General features: G+C 38.4%; 1 protein-coding gene across 1 annotated transcript in view; it reads right to left on the bottom strand.

Annotated features, from left to right (window-relative positions):
- Nucleotides 1-18,167, bottom strand: part of LIX1 (limb and CNS expressed 1) — a 53,600-nt gene that overhangs the window by 13,097 nt on the left and 22,336 nt on the right. Inside the window, exon 3 of the mRNA XM_017651920.3 lies at nucleotides 707-847. Within this exon, the coding sequence (XP_017507409.1) occupies nucleotides 707-847 (141 nt within the window). The remainder of the gene's footprint in view (nucleotides 1-706; nucleotides 848-18,167) is intronic.

The following is an 18,167-nucleotide window of genomic DNA, read 5'->3' as shown; positions in this document are numbered from 1 at the left end:
ACAAGATCAGGAGCTCCAAATGATTCACAGGCAAATCTTCTACTTCTAGATTACTGAGAAAATGTCCCATCTAAAATTCTAAGACAGAATTTCTTGCTCTTAAAGCACTCTGCATTTAATTATGTCCATTACAAAATTTTTCAAAGCTCTACCAAAGAAGTAACTGATATTAAGCATGGTGATTCTAATAGTTAACAGTAATGGGCATACTGCTTTTCTCATATCTAAGCAGTCAGCGTTTCCTTAAAAATACAGATTGTAGGACCCCATGTTGGCTGGAGAATCAGCATTTCTAATAGGTACTTCAAATAATTTTTATTATTAGTTAAGTTTTGGGGAGAAAATGAGTTCTATGATAAAGCAGAATTCAACTGCATGTGTTCTCAGGCCCTAAAAGAATCAATGCTTCTCAAACAGCAAAGATTCAAATAAACAAGGTAGATCAAATTATGTACCTTGACATAAGGCTTGATAAATGCGATCCAGGGAGGCTAAAAATATTACTGAGATGGATAGAATAGGGAACCAGATCCAATTTCATGATTTCCATTCCACGTTTTCTTTTTGCTGAAAATTAATGATTTAATGGGTTAAAATGAAACCTGCACAATACTTTAAATTTGCTCACTTTAGCATCTCCAGTGATTCAAAGGCCTCAAGTGTTCTCAGTGCAGCCAGCTCCCCCCCTTCCCTGGTGGGTACTCACGCTAGTAGAAGCAACTGCTTCCTGCACACTTTCCATGATGAATTCCTTGGTGATCCTGCGAGAGGGCAGCTCATTGAAGAGGGAGTTGATTAGAGCCACTTTAGCTGCATCCCTCCTGGCCTCAGCTCTACTTAAGCAGCACTTGAGAAGGGAAGGAGAAAAAGAATCATTAAAGGATTCAGCAGCTCACCATTTTCTCTCTGCCTCAATGGGTCTCTGGACATTTCTATTCATATATTTACTGTCTGCACCTATTCTTTCACACCCATTGCTATAATCCCCTGAAGACGATGGAGATTTCCTTTTAGCTCTAGAGTCTGTGCAAATGTGTTGGTCTGTTTCAAATGCTTTTTGTCTTATTTCACAGTCATTGAATGTCTGCTATATACCAGAGACTTTACATATTCTTTTAATAATAAAAGCAATAATGACTACTACTGTGTGATTGGCAATCACATTCATTATCAGGGCCTTCCTCAAATCCTTATTTCAGAGGAAAAGAAATGTAAGGACAGAAGGAAAAGGGATTTACAACAGTGATGAAGAACAGAGGTTCTGTAGTCAGTTTTCTTGGGTTCAGATTCCAACTCAAGCTAATATGGAGAAAGCACTGAGAATAGGTGGCACACAGCAACACTCTATGAGAACATCCCAGTCTTATATATACTTTTCACCTTCAGGTTAGGACCAAGGGGCTGTTGCCAAAATCTATTGTTTTTGCTTCAACAGCATTTATCCCCCACCTTTCTTCTAATAATAGTTCCCTGATTTTCTGGAGGCCTATCCATTCCACCTTGCTCTCCATCCACACAGTTTGTGTGCAGCATGCTCCATTTGCCCTTCCTGAAGTTAGGGGCCATAGGCAGCCTATGATTAAAAAATTAATAATTTCTCCCAAAGTAATATTGCTCTCCTTCCTCTTAGCCTGGCTCTCCCATAGCTCTCATGGGTCTGCTTAATTTATTCTGATTCTGTTCTGTCCTGTCTCTTATCAACTGCCCAACTCCTCTTATTCAACGTCTGACATAGTGTGCACCCTGGGGGATCCAGAAAGGCAGATGAAGCCATGTGAGAACGGCACTATCCTTGGAGCCCAAGCCTGTTGGAGGACCCCAGGGTGTAATGGCCTCTCTCCTACCAGGTTCTGTGAACTGTCCATGGTCCTCAACCCTACACCAGGCCTCCTAGTCGGAAACAAGCCCTAGGAAGAGAGGCTCAGGCCCGGGTCCTGGTTAACAGGGTGGCAGGCCTCACTTGCTCTTCCACTCAGCGACTATGAGAGCTGAAATGCCTGAACTTTGGGGCTTATTTCCTCAATGGGCAAAGGGGGAGACTAGCTCTGATCTCTAAGGCTCCTACTACCTAAAATGTGTGTTTCTCAGTCAGTATTTCTTGGTGACTGATGTTAAAGAACAGGGAAAGCACCCAAGACCCCACTTCACTCTGCAGTTTCATAGCCTTGAGGGCTCAGGAGTCCCACTGGGAAAAAGCCAAACCCTTCCAGTTTGCCTTCAGCACATCACTACCTCTACTTCATCTGCCCTAGGCTAACTATCTCTGCACTGATCCAGAAACACTCCAAACTCATGCTCTTGTGTTCTCCAGAGGCCAGCCTCTTCCCTTTCTCTCTATAAATCCAGTATGAGTCCCCTGAGGTCAGGTTCTAATGTCCTCTGATTTTCTCTCTGAGACCTTTCTCCTGGAACATTTGTGACTATTATTGTAATGATTCTTTACTTGACTACAGATTACTTCTTCATGCCCCTTCCCCAACCTCCAGGCCTGAAAAGTGTCCCTTTATACACTTCTTAAATATCCTCCAGAGTGCCTACTGCCAGGGTCAGTGCTTAAAGGTGCTTGCACATGGTTAGTACACAGATAAAGTAATAACAAGAATTTTGAAATGGTAGGAATGTGACACCAAAAAGGATGGAGAAAACTTGTGTCAGGAACCTAACAAAACAGAACAGTTACATGCTGCTATTTTAACTTACAACACAAAGAGATTTCCAGTATCTCCTTTTAATGAAGAATGGAGCTAATGTTCTAAAATGTATGTGAAAAGTGGTTTTGGGTTTTTCTCCTTAGTGTTGAATGACAAACAAGAAGGCTTTGGGGTAGCTTCAGGCAGCAAAGCCATTCAAGGTTTACACCTCTCTCAAGGTTTAGGCCATCTGTATTAAACACGTGTGTATGTGAGCGGGTCTGGGCAATAGATTGGCTTTACATTGTGAACTTGGCTGGGAATTTATGGGACACTGAGTCACAGACTTTCACGGCAGCTCAAATGCCACCTCTTCCAGGAAGCTTTCCCTAACCACTCCCAGGGCCAGGCTGGGAGGAGCACTGTCCTTGAGAGGCACTCACCACACTGCCATGTAATTATCTGCTAGTGCTCTGCCCCCTGGCCCCCAGTCTGTGATGGCAGAGTCTGTGACTTAGTCGTCTCTGGGTCCTTGCACCTGCAATATGGTTTGTTGAACGAATAACTGAATGTGCCTAAGAAAGGCAAACACAAGTCACTAATACACTAACAAAATACTCAAGAAATCCTCCTAAAGAAGAAAATTAAAGATATATTGATTATTTTTAAGGAGTTGCATTTCAATATAAGCCATGTAATATCCATAACCCAGTAATATAAAGATATATTAATACAGGAATTTCAGAGAGATAACTGGTCATTAAGTTCAGAGACTCTGAGATTACCATTTTTGTCTGAGCATAGGATATGTTTATTGTTCTTTGGAAAATCAGTTCCCCATTAAAAAGCAAACAAAGGTTTTGCAAATATACCTGACATCTATAGGAGCAGCTCATTTTAATAGGAATTTACCTTATGAAATCTATAATACAGCCATTGAGATTTTAGAATTTAGAGAATTCGATTTAGATCTCGACACTCTTAAGAAACTTTATATAACTTTCTAGCTAAATAATAGCAGTTTAAGCCATCTTTCATAGAGAGAGACCTATAGTAAACATTACTTAGATAAAAGAAGCTATCTATTTTAAAAAAACCAGCTAAGTACTAGATCAAAGGCACCACATACATTTACAACCAAATGACACCGCTTCTGAGATCAAAGTGCGGCTGAGCTGAGAAAGAACCTTTCCCCAGAAAGCATGAAAAAGGACTATGGAGACTTAACCAATATCAAGATTTTAAAGCAGACACATGTCTTTACTTATTTTATTGTTTCAATGTACAGAATCTTTGGTTAAAATGGGGGAGAAAGTGTACTAATCAATAAGTACATAAAATAAATTCTGAGCCATCAAAATACTTTTTTTGCTATTCTTTGTATTTCTGAAAGACAAATACTTCAAAATTTTAATAATGTTAGCCAGCTTTCTTCTAAATTTTGGAGCTACAAATCCAGCCAGTAAAGGCTGCATATTTTTTCTTTAGGGACTTTTGAATGGGATCTCTCAAACCATAAGGACTGGTGCTGGGGCAACAAATTTAACCAAAAGCAATCTACTTGGCAAATCTAAATCAGAGTATGAATTCTGCTGTAAGAACAGGCACTGAGTTACAATCAAACAGTGGGAAACGCTGAAGAAAATAAAATATGGTGACAGGATGTTTTATTGATGTGTCCAAACCAGTCATCAAAGACATCAGCTGGGAAGTAAGTGAAGTATGATGTTATTTCAAAGCAACTTCCTGCTAGAATTAGACTTCCTCGGTTGTATGGTTTATTCTCGCTGTTTTTCAGCCAGACCTCAATCATAAATACAGACTTGTAAACCATGCCTTATCCACTAACCATTCTTACTTGTTAATACAGAGAGACAACTTCTGTCCTTTGCACTTTGTTGAAGTGCAGAGCTAGAATATTTAATAGCAAGATTTTACTAAAGTCAGCTGTGGATTTTTTAGGCATGTGGAGCCACATGCTTTTCAAGTGGCTAGCAGACCCCACTGAGGCATTTATCTTGATGTTCAGATGCCTTTCATTTGCTGGTAAATTATCAACCATTATAATCATTTCAAAGCCTCCTGGCTCTAATCTAAAATTAAAGTAAAAAAAAAAAAAAAGAGAGAGAGAGAGAGCATCTGTGGCATTGCTCAGAAAAGCTACGTAAAGGCCATGGTAGCCAGCCTCCCAGGTCCGCCAGGGACCACTGCCTCCTGGCATTTGCACACTTGTGCACATTGAGAACCCCTCCCACACTGTACAAGGGCTGGTCTGTGTCACCAATAGAATGTGTGCAGAAGTTATGGTATGTCACTTCTGATCTTAGGTTATAAAAGACACAGGGACTTCTGTCTTGGTCACACTTGCTTTCTCTCTTGGATTACTTGCTTGGGAAAAGTCAGCTGCCATGTTGTGAGCCATTCTACAGAAAGGCACATGTGGTGAGGAACTGATGATTTCCACCAACAGCCAGCTAAGTAATACTGGAAGCTGGTACTCCAGACTCCATCAGGCGTTCAGATGACTACAGCTCCACCTGACAGCTTGCCTACAATTTCTGCGAGAACCTGAGCCAGAACTACCCAGCCAAGCTTATTCCAGATTCCTGATCCCCAGTAACAGTGTGAGACAATAAATGTAAGCTGAGGCAATACCCAGCCATAGATAAGTAATACAAGGCTTTGTACATCAGATAATTAGGAACCCTCTCAGCCCACGGGAGAGCTCATTGGTTACACTGTGTGCCAGGCACTGAGTTAACCACATTATGTTTACTGTCACATTTACTTATTGCCACAATCCTATGAGATTGGTTTTGTTGCCATCCTTCTTTTGCAGATGAGGAAACAGTTTATATATCCCAAGGTCATAAACTTAAAAAGTGACTGAAACAAGATTCAACTCATGTCTACCTAACTTGAGAACCCAGATGTTTAGCCATTACACTATTCTGCTTGTCGCATAAATGGTCATTCACCTTGGAAGAGAGAAGATATATTATTTGGCTAAAATCTCATAGCATTCCCCAAATCAGTATAGTACTTTAGCCAAAGCTCCAATTTTTATATTCCAAGGCTCGTTTTGATATAGGACTCCAGACTCTCTCATTCCATCCATGCATGGCAAACTCAACTTCATATGGGACAAAAGGCCAAAGAGGAAGCATATACACTGGGGCAGGAAACTGTATTCAATGATAAGGGGAATGTGGTAACAGTTATCTTCATATCTATCATCTTTCTGCCTATTGTCCTTTTGTCTTGTTTATGCTTTCCTTTACCTGGACTATAGGGAGAAGGAAAACGTAGAGAGAAAGGCCAGCTATGACTAGACTGGAAAATCAAATGCCATCCCCTGTGGGAAGTTTCTCAAGCTGGCTGTATGTGACCCCTTGATTATGTATAGGGCCAGGGGAATTTGGAATTTTATCATATAACACTGCTCAATAATTTTAAGAAGTATTTGGTAACTCTTCAAGAGCATAAGTCATTTAAATTAAACTTTCTCAGCTCCATTGGATAAGAAATTGTCCCAAGACCAGCTCATTCTGGCTTTGTTTTTTATTTTGGATGTTCAGTCACCAACGTGCTACTAGGAGCCCCCAGGGTACACTGTGAAGATCATTACTATGCCTTGGCCAGAAGTCTGCACCAATAGTTCAAAAACTTTACTGTTCATAAGATTTGTTAGACATGTATATTTTCAGGCCCCAATCTGACCTACTGAGTCAGTCTCTTCAGATGGATTGCAGTGGGGGTAATAGGGCCGGTCTATACTTTACAAAGTTGTAGGTGACTCTGAGGCAGATGGACCCAGGACTATTTTCAGAGGAATGTTGCTCTAGTTTCTTTCCCTTCTGTGTCTCATCTGGCAGGGGTAGAACCAAGTTTTGTGGGGCTGAAGCTTGCACAATTTGCAGGACCTTGTTTAAGAAGCATAATATGGAATTACAAATGTAAAAAATTGGCACAGTGACTTTGAAGGAGCCTATGCTGAAGCTTCATTGGCTAGAATGAAAAGAATAACTCTCTACTACACTGTTAACACTCTACACTCCTGTACTCTGGTCCCCAACACCAGCTACTTCTCTGACACCAACTGAGTGTCCTACAATTTAACTCAATTCTGGAACTATCTACCTGGAGATAGCATCAGTTCCCACAGATTAATAGCTCTGTCCTACAACATTTCCCCCACTTCAGACACCAACGGCAAGCCCAGGTTGTTACCTGTGTTTCTGACCAACCAGCCAAATGAGAGGTTCCCACCAACCCTTTCTCTGGTTCCATCATTTTCTAGAACAGCTCACAGAACTCAGGAAAACAGTTTATTTGCTACTGGTTTATTATGAAAGAACACAACTCAGGAACAGCCAGAGGAAGAGATGCGTAGGACTCTGTGGATAAAGTGAAGTTTCCTATGCCAGGATCCTAACCTGAACCTAAACTACTTGATGATGTAACTGACCTCCAGCTAGGCTACTGCTTCCACACCCGTAGGCAATAAGCTATTATTGACTGAGTTGCTATATAAAGAGCTCTGCCCAGTGCTCTAGGCGGAGGCAGAGAAGAAGGAGGATTACGGACCTGCAGACCGTTGGTTGCAGATGTAATTCCAGTGCTCAACCTCTTGCTGGGAGAACAAGCCAGGTAATAAACCCTTTCACCCCAAGAACGTTCCATTCACCCCAAGAACGTTTCATTGTCATTCCTCGGTCTCACTGAATCCATAGTGAACTTGCCTGGGGCTGAAACCCATTGGCAAGACAGGCACATACATGCGAAAGGAGTCAGAGCTCCCAGGCCCTCTTCAAGTGCACCAATCTCTGGAAACGCACATGTACACCAACCTAGAAGCGCTCCAAATCATCTTATTTAGGGTTTTCATGGTGGCTTCATAATATAGGTATGATTGATTAAATCTTTGGTCATTGGTGATTAAGTCAATCAGCAGCCCTTCTCCGCTCTTAGGAGGTCAGCGGGGGGAGCTGAAACTACCAACCCTCTAAATGCAAGGACGGTTCCCTGGCAAAAGCGCCCACATTAGGGGCTTTCCAAAAGTCACCTCATTAGCATAAAAGAGGTTTGTTATGATAAAGAAACCTTTATCACTCTTATCGTTTAGGAAATTCCAAGGGTTTTAGGAGCTCTATGCCAGGAACCAGGATGTAGGTCAAATATATATTTCTTATTATAAATCACATATCACAATGGTAAATCCCTCTCACCTAATATCAGAAATGCTGATTTCTCACTGGAGAAGCTGGTTCTACTCGAGTCAAGGAAAGCATTGTTCAAAAAAAAAAAAAATCCTTTATGACAGTTCTAAAGTTAGGCCCTCAGGAAGTAGATAGGCACTGCTGACTTAAATAAGTCTCAAGTTTCCTTTTCTGCTCAGTGATTTTTATTTTTCCATGATAATTTTCCAAAGTGTCACTCTATGCAATGGCAAATTAACCAATTAAGATTAATTTATGGGCCAGTAGGCTGTCCTGAAATAAAAGAGTGGATAGTCAATTTTTCAGGTGGTACACAAGTTCTTATATTAATTGAAATAAAATTTTGGTAGTCCTATACCTGTTATAAAAATAGAAATGCCTAATAAACTAGGATTGTTTTGTTAATTATTTATTAAATACTTTAAAATTATTGATAGGTGTGTTACTGCTCTGAGAAATACCTTCTAGCCAGGCTGACACAATTTATACTCTGAACAGTTACTTTCTTGGTAGCCTTCATTTGATAATTTTTTCCATGCTTTGTATTAGAAAATATGGGCCAGGATACATGTATTGAGTAGCTGTTTCTGGACTCTCAAGATTGTACTGTACATACTACAGTGCTTTCTTTAGGAAAGACATTGACATAAGTAACTTCTCTCCCTCTTAAACAGACTTCATAGAATTTTTCACATTTGTGTTTTAAAGACATCAAGAAAAAAAAAGGTCTGCAGATCCAAAATAGAGAAAATCAAGTTAGGTGCACTTCGTCCCTACGAAGTTAACCAAGGAGTTGAAAATGGTCTATAGGGAGTGAGGTTTTTAAATAAGAACAGTAAGGTAATAGCAAATGTGACAGACTGTATCTACATGCAAACTCCTAGCTGAAGATGCTGTCACCCCCTGAGGTTGAAGGCAGGTCAGTGCTATTTAGGTGGCATTTATTTAATACCACTTCATGCCCCAGGGGATTTCCTGGGCTGGGACTTTGCAGGTGGCAAAACCAAATAAACCAACTCAGTGAGAGGTGAGAATTCTTGCCCAAATCCTTCAGGCTGTCAAGTCTGTCATTCAGGTGGTTGGGAACGTTTTGCTTTTGTGACTCAGGGTCCAAGCCTCAGCAAGTGACTTACAGAGTTTGTGTGTACTGCCTGCCAGCTCTGGTCAGTGTCACCAACACCTCAGTTTCATCCTGACAGCAAGCCATCAGCACAAAGAATGCCACAAACCAGGCCCTGTTTCTAATTGTCGTCCTTTCAGTTCTTTAAGCCCTTGACCGCCCTGGTCTAAGCATAAACATTTGCATGTGTTCTGATTTATCTAATTGTGGATATATTAGCATTTTTTTCCCTTCCAGATGGTGATGTGAAAAAGGGCAACTGTTGAAACTCAGTCACCCAAGTTAATATCGTGTCTCTTTTGCCATAGGTCAGGCTGGCTGCAAATACGTTGGGAACAATTTGGAGCTGTGTGTGTGCTGGGAATTAAGGGTCTTTGCTAGGTATGGGGGAGGGGACTGGTCTGGGAGTCCAATTTTCAGAGAAAACTCACCAGTTCCTGTCAACTGAAAGAAATGTTTCATGCACATGGTGGGTCAGAATGTTACTTTTATAATATAAACCACCTGGCCTTCTCCTCATTTACCTCTGCACCAAACGCTATTCTACACACATACCTAGGCCAAGATCCCTGGTAACTATTACAAAAACATGTTGTGTTTTGCTCCATGAGGTTTTTTCTTCACCCATCTTTCTTTTCTTCTTTTTCTTTTTTTAAATTAAGGTGAAGACAAGATGAATTGAGCAGAGCTCAAAGTTTTGGTTTATTTTAATAGTTGCTTTGATGTGAAAGGGGTTGGCTCTGATTGCACGGAGAGGGATAGAGGGGGGCTGGGGAAAGATGGAATCAGACTTTCTTCCTCACCCAGCAACTTGTGAGAGAGGATCTTCCTAAAGCTTATCAGCCAGAGGCTAGGAGGCTCCTGTGAAGATAGTCCCAGGTCTTTATTTACAGTGGAAACTTTTCCCAAGTGTTTCCTTCACAACACTCTGCTTTTCTATTTGGAGGCCAAGCATCTCTATTCACATTGCATGATAAGAAAAGACACAGATTAAAGTCAGGGAAAAGGTCTGGGGAATAAACACAAAGTCTCATTAAAACAATATGTGCTCCCAGGTTCAGGGACTCATCATTATCGGACCCATGACTTTGATTGGAAGGGGTTATAACTAACTTTCCTATCTCTTGGTCTCATTAGTTGCAAAACAGGATGCATTCCTGTGGAGATTTCTACCAGGAAATGGCTCCTTTAGAAGTTACATTACATTGCATAGCATGTCCTGCATCTGAGTCAAGGTAGACAACTCTAGAGTCAGAGAAGAGGTCATGGCTAATTTCAAATAGAAATACTTGGCATTAAAACAACATTAGTGCAGGGCAATAGTCTCAATTTTATGGCAGGAACTAAATCTCTATTTGGAACATGGAATGTTAAGGTTAGGTCTTATTTAATAATCAGTAAAAAGAAGCATTACAATTCCATTTAGTCAAGTCTATGGAAAATCAAATTTTCTCTTAGTTCTTCTCTCCTGGGAAAAACCTAATTTTGTAAACTTAGTTTACTATGATTTAATATACTTCTAATTCCCTGGATTTTAAGAAGAATCTTTCAATGCATGAAAGTATAAAACATGTATTTTACATCTGATAATACAGGTGAAGTGTGATTGCTTACTGCCTTAAGTAACTAAAACAAAACAAAATTAAACACCCTTCTTTTAGGCAGGATGCACCTTGAAAAGGTAATTTTTCTAGGTAACTTCAGAGGCAAAGGCTTTGGTCTGAAAACTAAGGGACAAAAATGAAAGGCCTTTTAGAGACAGAGCTTTGCATGGAACTCATCTGCTTGAGTGCTGCGTCTCATAGCTCCCAGTGGTGCAGCCCTGTTATGCAATGTGAAACACTGGTGAAGGAAAAAAAAAACCTCCACAGCTTGCCTACGGAAATATTAAATGTCTCAATTTCACATGGTGCCCAGCATTATACAAACCACCTAAGTATCCTATCCCAGTGTTTAACCTGTATTTATTTACTATGAAGCCATTTATAAACAATAAAATATTTAAGTGAAAAAGATGCACTTCAAATACATTGAGCTATATGTCAACCAAGGGATACCTTTTTTTATTCAATCATAGCTCATGCACATAAATAATCACATGGTCTAATACTCGACTCAAAGGAATTTTTTGCTTTTTATTCCAAATAAGAATGAAATTCATTAATCCAAATCACTCTAGCAGACTATGTGGAAGACTATGTCACTGGCTCGTGAACAAAACTTGAATCACAAACCTTTTAACAAAATATAAAATAAGAGAAAATACTCAATTAAGTTCCCCTTTTGTATTTAGAAACAAAAACAGCTGCTGAAACAATGAGTGGCTTTCCTTCTGAGTTCATCAAAAGGGGAGCCAGACGTTGATCTGATGGCCCTTGTCTTGCTCTTATTGTAAAAAATGGAAATTACTGCCAGTTTTCATGGTCATGATATGTGGCTAGGGAAGGATTAACTGCCTAGACAAAAATGGCATAAAGAAAATACATCCAAAATGCATGAATTCCTACTTAATGCCTGTAATATTAATAGAAGTTTTCTTTTATAAAAAGACACTATAAGAATGTTTCAATATAACTTTCTAAAAGGAAAATAACTTAGTATCAATAGATCATTTTATTTAGAAATTCAAAAATGAATCATATTTTCACTTCTCTTTTTTCATACATAGAAGTTTATGAAAGAATGGTTTAAAGGCAGGATTATAGCTGCTTTCTTTCCCTCTGGCTCTCTGGTTCTTGTGACTTGTGGTGTCAAGACTAACTGAAAATTCTTTAATTAGTCTTCTTGGACACAAGCCTCCCATTTACTTCAGTGGGAGGTTTCTTTGCATAAAACCAGTGGTTTGTGTCCATCAGAGCCCTTTGACTGCTTTCCTTTGATTAATCAGAAGACTGAAGCTTGGTCTGAATACCATGTTTCTAAAGAATGAATGAGTATAATCTCTTACAGCTTTCCTGAAATCAGGGGGATTAATCCTGCAGTCCAGTCCCATACACCACTTGAAGTATTTTCAATTACTTGGCACCATTGGAGGTGACGTCCATGGCTCAGTGAGAGGGCTACTGCTGGCATAATGTTTTCTCCATGTCTCAGCACACGGTATTGGCATTAATAATCCATCGTGAAATGATTTGCAGTGCACAAGGGTGACATTTGATTACAGGAAAGATATTGCAGGAATGAGCATGTAGTCTCTTACAGGCCAACTGCTGGCAAAAACATGATGAACTCTTATATGGTGAAAATAGCATTTAAGATGGTTTCTGAACTGACAAAGAAAAGTGTAAGGACATTGCTTTGGGAGAAATTTTCTTTTTTCTTCCTCCCTGTTTTTTCTTTCTCAAATCTTATTTTGGAGGGCCAAATGGGTTAAGGGAACAGATTTGACAGCCTATCACCCAAACACATTTTCAAAACATATTTGATTCAGGAAATTCTGGATCTTTTAAAGCAAGGATGTTAACAATTCTCCTGAGAATCTTAAAATATGATGATTTAAACACAAGGAAAAGGATACCTTGAGATGATCAGAGAGATCAACAAGAGGCCTCCCTGCTGAAGAGTTCAGCTTTTCATTTTGTTTTCTATTTTTTAAGACCACAAACAGGATGATAAATGTACTACCTAAGGAAAGTCCTATCATTTTGGGTAGAAACTTATGAGATACCTGGGCAATTCATAATTCTCAAGATAGCAAAACTAAAAATTAGAACATTAGAGTTTCTTAGACTTATGTCCTGTAGATCTGTTCATTGATCTGTCAAATGCATTATATTCTAGATAGATTATAATGAGGATACTTATTACATGTGTACAAACATGATACACACCTGGGTGTAAGCATGGCCAAATCTTGATTGTTTGTGGTCATGGGTATAGGGTGGAGGGAAAGTTACTATGCATAAATTAAATTCAGACAGAATCAGAAGGTTTTTTTATATAATTACTTTCAAATTAATCCATTTTCAAAACTTTAACCTTAGATAGGAGCATAATATTACCTGGTTTTAATGTTACTGACTTTTCCTTCCCAGCCCACTTTCTTGCAGTATTAGGTGAAATGTCTTAGTTGATAATTTATTGTATAGTATAGTGTAGGGACCAAGGGCAGGCTGCCCCAAGATGTGCCATTGTGACATACAAATTATTTTGAGCTGAAAACAATCAAGGTCCAAAGAGACTCACTCAGAAAGAAACTTTGACCTCCTACCGCCCAACTGCATAAAAAGAATTCAGACAGAGGAACTACTGCAGGAGGAGCTATCACCATAAAGAGCATGTTATAGTGCAAACTAGTTGTGGTAGAGTAATGTGGCTAAGACTGTTAAAATTCCTCTTTGTGTCCCCTTATTTTTTCTGTGTAGCCCAGCAATATTTGGTTATCACTTATTCTTTTCATAGTCCTGTGAACTATTTCCCTTTCCCTTGAGGTTTCAGACCCCTATGCCCTTCTCCTTGGTTCAGGATGACATATACATCTAATTTTTCCTGACTGTCTTTGGAACCCATGTCTATAGCTTCCCAGTCCATAAGTAATTAAACTTCATTTTTTTTTCCTTCTGTTAATCTGTCTTATGTCAATTTGATTCTTAGACCAGCTAGAGGAAGGTCTAAGGGTAGAGGAAATTTCTTCCTCCCCAACCACAGTATATATACTGTTTCATATATCAATTGTGATTACATACAAAAATGGACAAATATAAACTTCGTTGATTCTGGGATTTGTTATTCATTGATTTAGCTAATGCATTCAACAAATTTTTTTTTTGCTTTTGTTTTTTTGCTTTGTTTTTAATCTCTATTTCCTTTTTCTGTTACAAAAGTAGTTCATTTACAATACTCAAATATTACCATAATCTATAACATAGAAAAACAGTGTCTCCTGTAATCCCATGCTCCAGAAATAGTTTATGGTTTACAATCCATGGATTTAATAGGCTCTCTTTATGTTTTTTAGGTGTGTTTCTATAGTTCCTTCTAAACAAATTCCCTTGCTAAATGGTAATGATTTAAAGTCAGGTTAAACCAGCTTCTAAGCTCTTTCCCTCTCCCTCTCCTGCCTACCTTTACTCCTGCTTAAGCCCTAATAGCCAGCAATTTTGACCATAGTCCTTTGAACAGTACTTGTATTCTTGGTCTCAGTCATTTTCTTTCCTAATCAGTTTATATTGCTTAGTAAGTAAGTCTCAGTCTCATTGTTTTGTTTGACAAGCTCAGGTATCCTAGTTGTAGGAATTCAGAAATTAAGTGGAAAAAATTAGAAAAATAGAATCAGATATTGTAAGGTAGTGTGGACTAGAAACTAATACATATAAGTAGTTTTGCTATTAACTTACTATGTGGCCTTGGACCAATTACTTGAGGGGGTTAGCCTAAGTTTGTAGAGTCTTTTGAGAGTATTTTTTTCAACTAAAGCATATTTTTAACTACAAGTTTTATTTAGTATAGAAATATTAGAAAACACAAATTTTTAAAAATGAAAATTAGCAGAACCCAGAGTTAACTACTGTCAGGAGATTTTAAAACAAGCTTTTTAACCAAAGCTTTAGTCTTGTTAAAATAGTTCTTAATCAGTACAGTATGGTGGCACACTACCTTCTTAAAAATAATACTATCTCCAATGTGGGATTCACATATAAATCAAGTATAAAAATCAAATGGATAATCATATCTGACTTGATTGTTTATAGTTCATGATGCGTGATCAAAACTGAAAGTTTCTGTGATATGACTGCCCTTGCACTGTTCACCATGTAAGAACTTGTTCACCATGTAAGAACTTGTTCATTATGCTTCAGAAGATTGGAGACTGTTGAGAATTAGGCTTGGGGTTGATTAATGATTGTGCATTGAGTCCCCTATACAGAATTTTATTGTTGTTAACAACCATTTGATCAATAAATATGAGAGATGCCCTCTCAAAAAAAAAAAAGAATACTATCTCCATCTTATATACTGTAGTAAAAGTAAATCAGGGTCAAATCTGTAGATTAAAGTTTTTAAAATAATTTTTCAAAAATTTGAAATACATATTTATAGAAAAGTTGCAAGACAAGTGCAGATAACTTTTTCTGAGCTACTTGAGACTAAGTTGCCAACCTGACACTCCTACACCCACAAATTCTTTAGGGTGTATCTTCTGTAAATAACATTCTCTCATACAATGAGCACAGCTATTCAAAATTACAAGATTAACATTGATTCATATTACCACCCAATTCTCAGACCCCAGTTGAGTTTCACTAATCATCCCAATAATATTTTTTATAACAAAAGTATCCAGTCCATAGTTACATGTCTCATTAATTGTCATCTCTCTTTATTCTCCTTTAACCTGGAATAATTCATCAGTCTATCTTTGACTTCCATGACCTTGACAATTTTGAAGATTATAGATGAATTTTTTTTGTAAAATGTCCTCAATTCAGATTTTCCTGATGCATCCTCATTATTAGAATCAGGCTATGCATCTTTGGTAGGAAGTGATGCTGCATTTTTTTCATTGAATCTTATCAGGTGGCACATTATTTAGATTTGTCCCATAACTGATGATGTGATGTGCGTTTTGATCCCGTGATTGAGGTAGTATCTACCAGACTTTTCTACTGTAAAATTAATTTTTTCCTTTTTGTAATTTATTAAGTACCTTGTGAGGTAGTAATTGAAACTGTGTAAATTTTCCATTCTCCATCAAACTTTCAATTTATTCATTTATTTTGATTTGTGTGGAATCATTGTTTCATATTATATTTAAATGGTTGTAATCCTTTACTCTCCTTTATTCTGATGCTTAAATTATTTAAAACTTGATCAGGGAGATCCCCTTCAATCTGGCTTCTGTGGCTTCTTTGTCCTCTTTTCTTAAAGGTATTATTGATATACACTCTTATATGAATGTTTCACATAAAAAACAATGTGGTTACTGCATTCACCCATATTATCAAGTCCCCATCCATATCCCATTGCAGTCACTGTCCATCAGTGTAGTAAGATGCCACAGATTCACTGTTTGACTTCTCTGTGTTACACTGTCTTCCCCGTGACACCCCACACCATGTGTACTAAATGTAATACACCTCAATCTCCTTCTCCCTCCCTCCCACCAGCCCCCCCACACCCCTCCCCTTTGGTAACTGCTAGTCCCTTCTTGGAGTCTGTGAGTCTGCTGCTATTTTGTTCCTTCAGTTTTGCTTCATTGTTATACTCCACAAATGAGGGAAATTATTTGGCACTTGTCTTTCTCTGCCTGGCTTATTTCACTGAGCATAATATTCTCCAGCTCCATCCATGTTGTTGGAAATGGTAGGATTTGTTTCTTCCATAAGGCTGAAAAGTATTCCATTGTGTATATGTACCACATCTTTTTTATCTATTCATCTACTGATGGACACAGGTTGCTTCCATATCTTGGCTATTGTAAATAGTGCTGCGATAAACATAGGGTTGCACAGGTCTTTTTGAATCTGAGAACTTGTATTCTTTGGGTAAATTCCTAGGAATGGAATTCCCAGGTCAAATGGTATTTCTATTTTTAGTTTTTTGAGGAACCTCCATATTGATTTTCATAATGGTTAAACTAGCTTGCATTCCCACGAGCAGCGTAGGAAGGTTCCCCTTTCTCCACATCCTCACCAGCATTTGTTGTTCTTAGTCTTTTTGATGCTGGCCATCCTAACTGGTGTCAGGTGATATCTCATTGTGGTTTTAATTTGCATTTCCTTGATGATTGGTGATGTGGAGTATCTTTTCATGTGTCTGTTGGCCATCTGAATTTCTTCTTTGGAGAATTGTCTCTTCATATCCTCTGCCCATTTTTTAATCGGGTTATTTGCTTTTTGGATGTTGAGACATGTGAGTTCTTTATATATTTTGGAAGTTAACCCCTTGTCGGATATGTCATTTACAAATACATTCTCCCATACTGTAGGATGCCTTTTTGTTCTGTTGATGGTCTCCTTCACATTCAACAAAATTTATTAGTCACTTACTATATGCAATCAGTGCTTGGGGTCAGGGATATAGAGATACAGAACCTGTCCCTGAGGCATTTATGTTTCATTATAGACACAGAATATGCACGTAAGTGACTGTAGCATGAAGTGAACAACATTAAATACTGGATGAGAAATGCAGATAACTGCTTTGGGAAATCAAAAGAGATTGAGATTTCTAGTAGGGAGATCCAGGGATGATAGACAGGGTTTAGACATGAAGAGAAGGGTACCAGTAGTAGTCTGGAGTAGGTTCAGTGTGAGTGTGGGAGAGGCCAGAATGGGTCAAGGCATGGATGAGGAATAGCGAGGCTAAGCACTCAGTATCAGAAGAGGAATTCAGGAGTATAAAGCTGGGAGGGAAAGTTAGGAGTTGTGGAGTCTTTCTTGCCAGAAAAAGACATTTAGATTTTAAGAAGAAGGCAGTAGGGAGTCATTGAAGCCTTGAAAAGAAACTTTAATTTTTAAATAATTTTAGACTTACAGAAGAATTTCAAAGAATTCCTAGAAAGTAGTCAGTATCATCTAACTTTTCATTTTCATGTTTTTAAATTATGATTGTTTATATGGTATTCTTATATTACACTCATAATTGCATCTACTTTCTCGTGCTTAGTGTAGTATATGTCTTGGTTTTTTTCTTACTCAGAAATGCCAGATTTGTCTTATTTATCTTTTCAAATAAATAATCTTTGGTTTCATGGAACAGGTTTGTCAGTTTTTGCCCTATTTCATCAGCTCCCCCAAAGCTACTCTATGTCTACATTTAATGTAGTTAAAACAAAAGCAAACAAACAAACCCCAGTGAGAACAATGTACAAATGCAGTGTCAAAAATAAGTCCCTTGATTCATCTTTTAAGCAGAATGCTGTCCCTGAGTCTCACACAGCCATGGAGCTGCGTGACGTCAGGATGATGCTTGGAATAAGGTGGGCCATTTCAATATGAAAATCTGTGCTTTTCTTTAAGTCAAAGAAGATTGCTTCTGTTTTTTATTTCCTCCCCTGGTTTTCCTTTGTCTCTTTCTAAAACTCTTATTAATCTTTACCTCCAGGATTTATCCCCCTGTACTATCTTTTTCCATCTCTTTGTTATTTTGCTCTAAGTTCTAGAAGATTTACCTTATTTTTTACTTTGTTGTCTCTTTCACTAATTTGACTGTGATCTATGTCTACTTATCTGTTTACTCCTCATTTATTTTTATTGT

This window comes from Manis javanica, chromosome 1 (genome assembly GCF_040802235.1).
Source record: "Manis javanica isolate MJ-LG chromosome 1, MJ_LKY, whole genome shotgun sequence".
NCBI lineage: Eukaryota > Metazoa > Chordata > Mammalia > Pholidota > Manidae > Manis > Manis javanica.
Note: the sequence above shows the minus strand (reverse complement) of the source record. Positions and strands in the feature narration are given on the sequence as shown.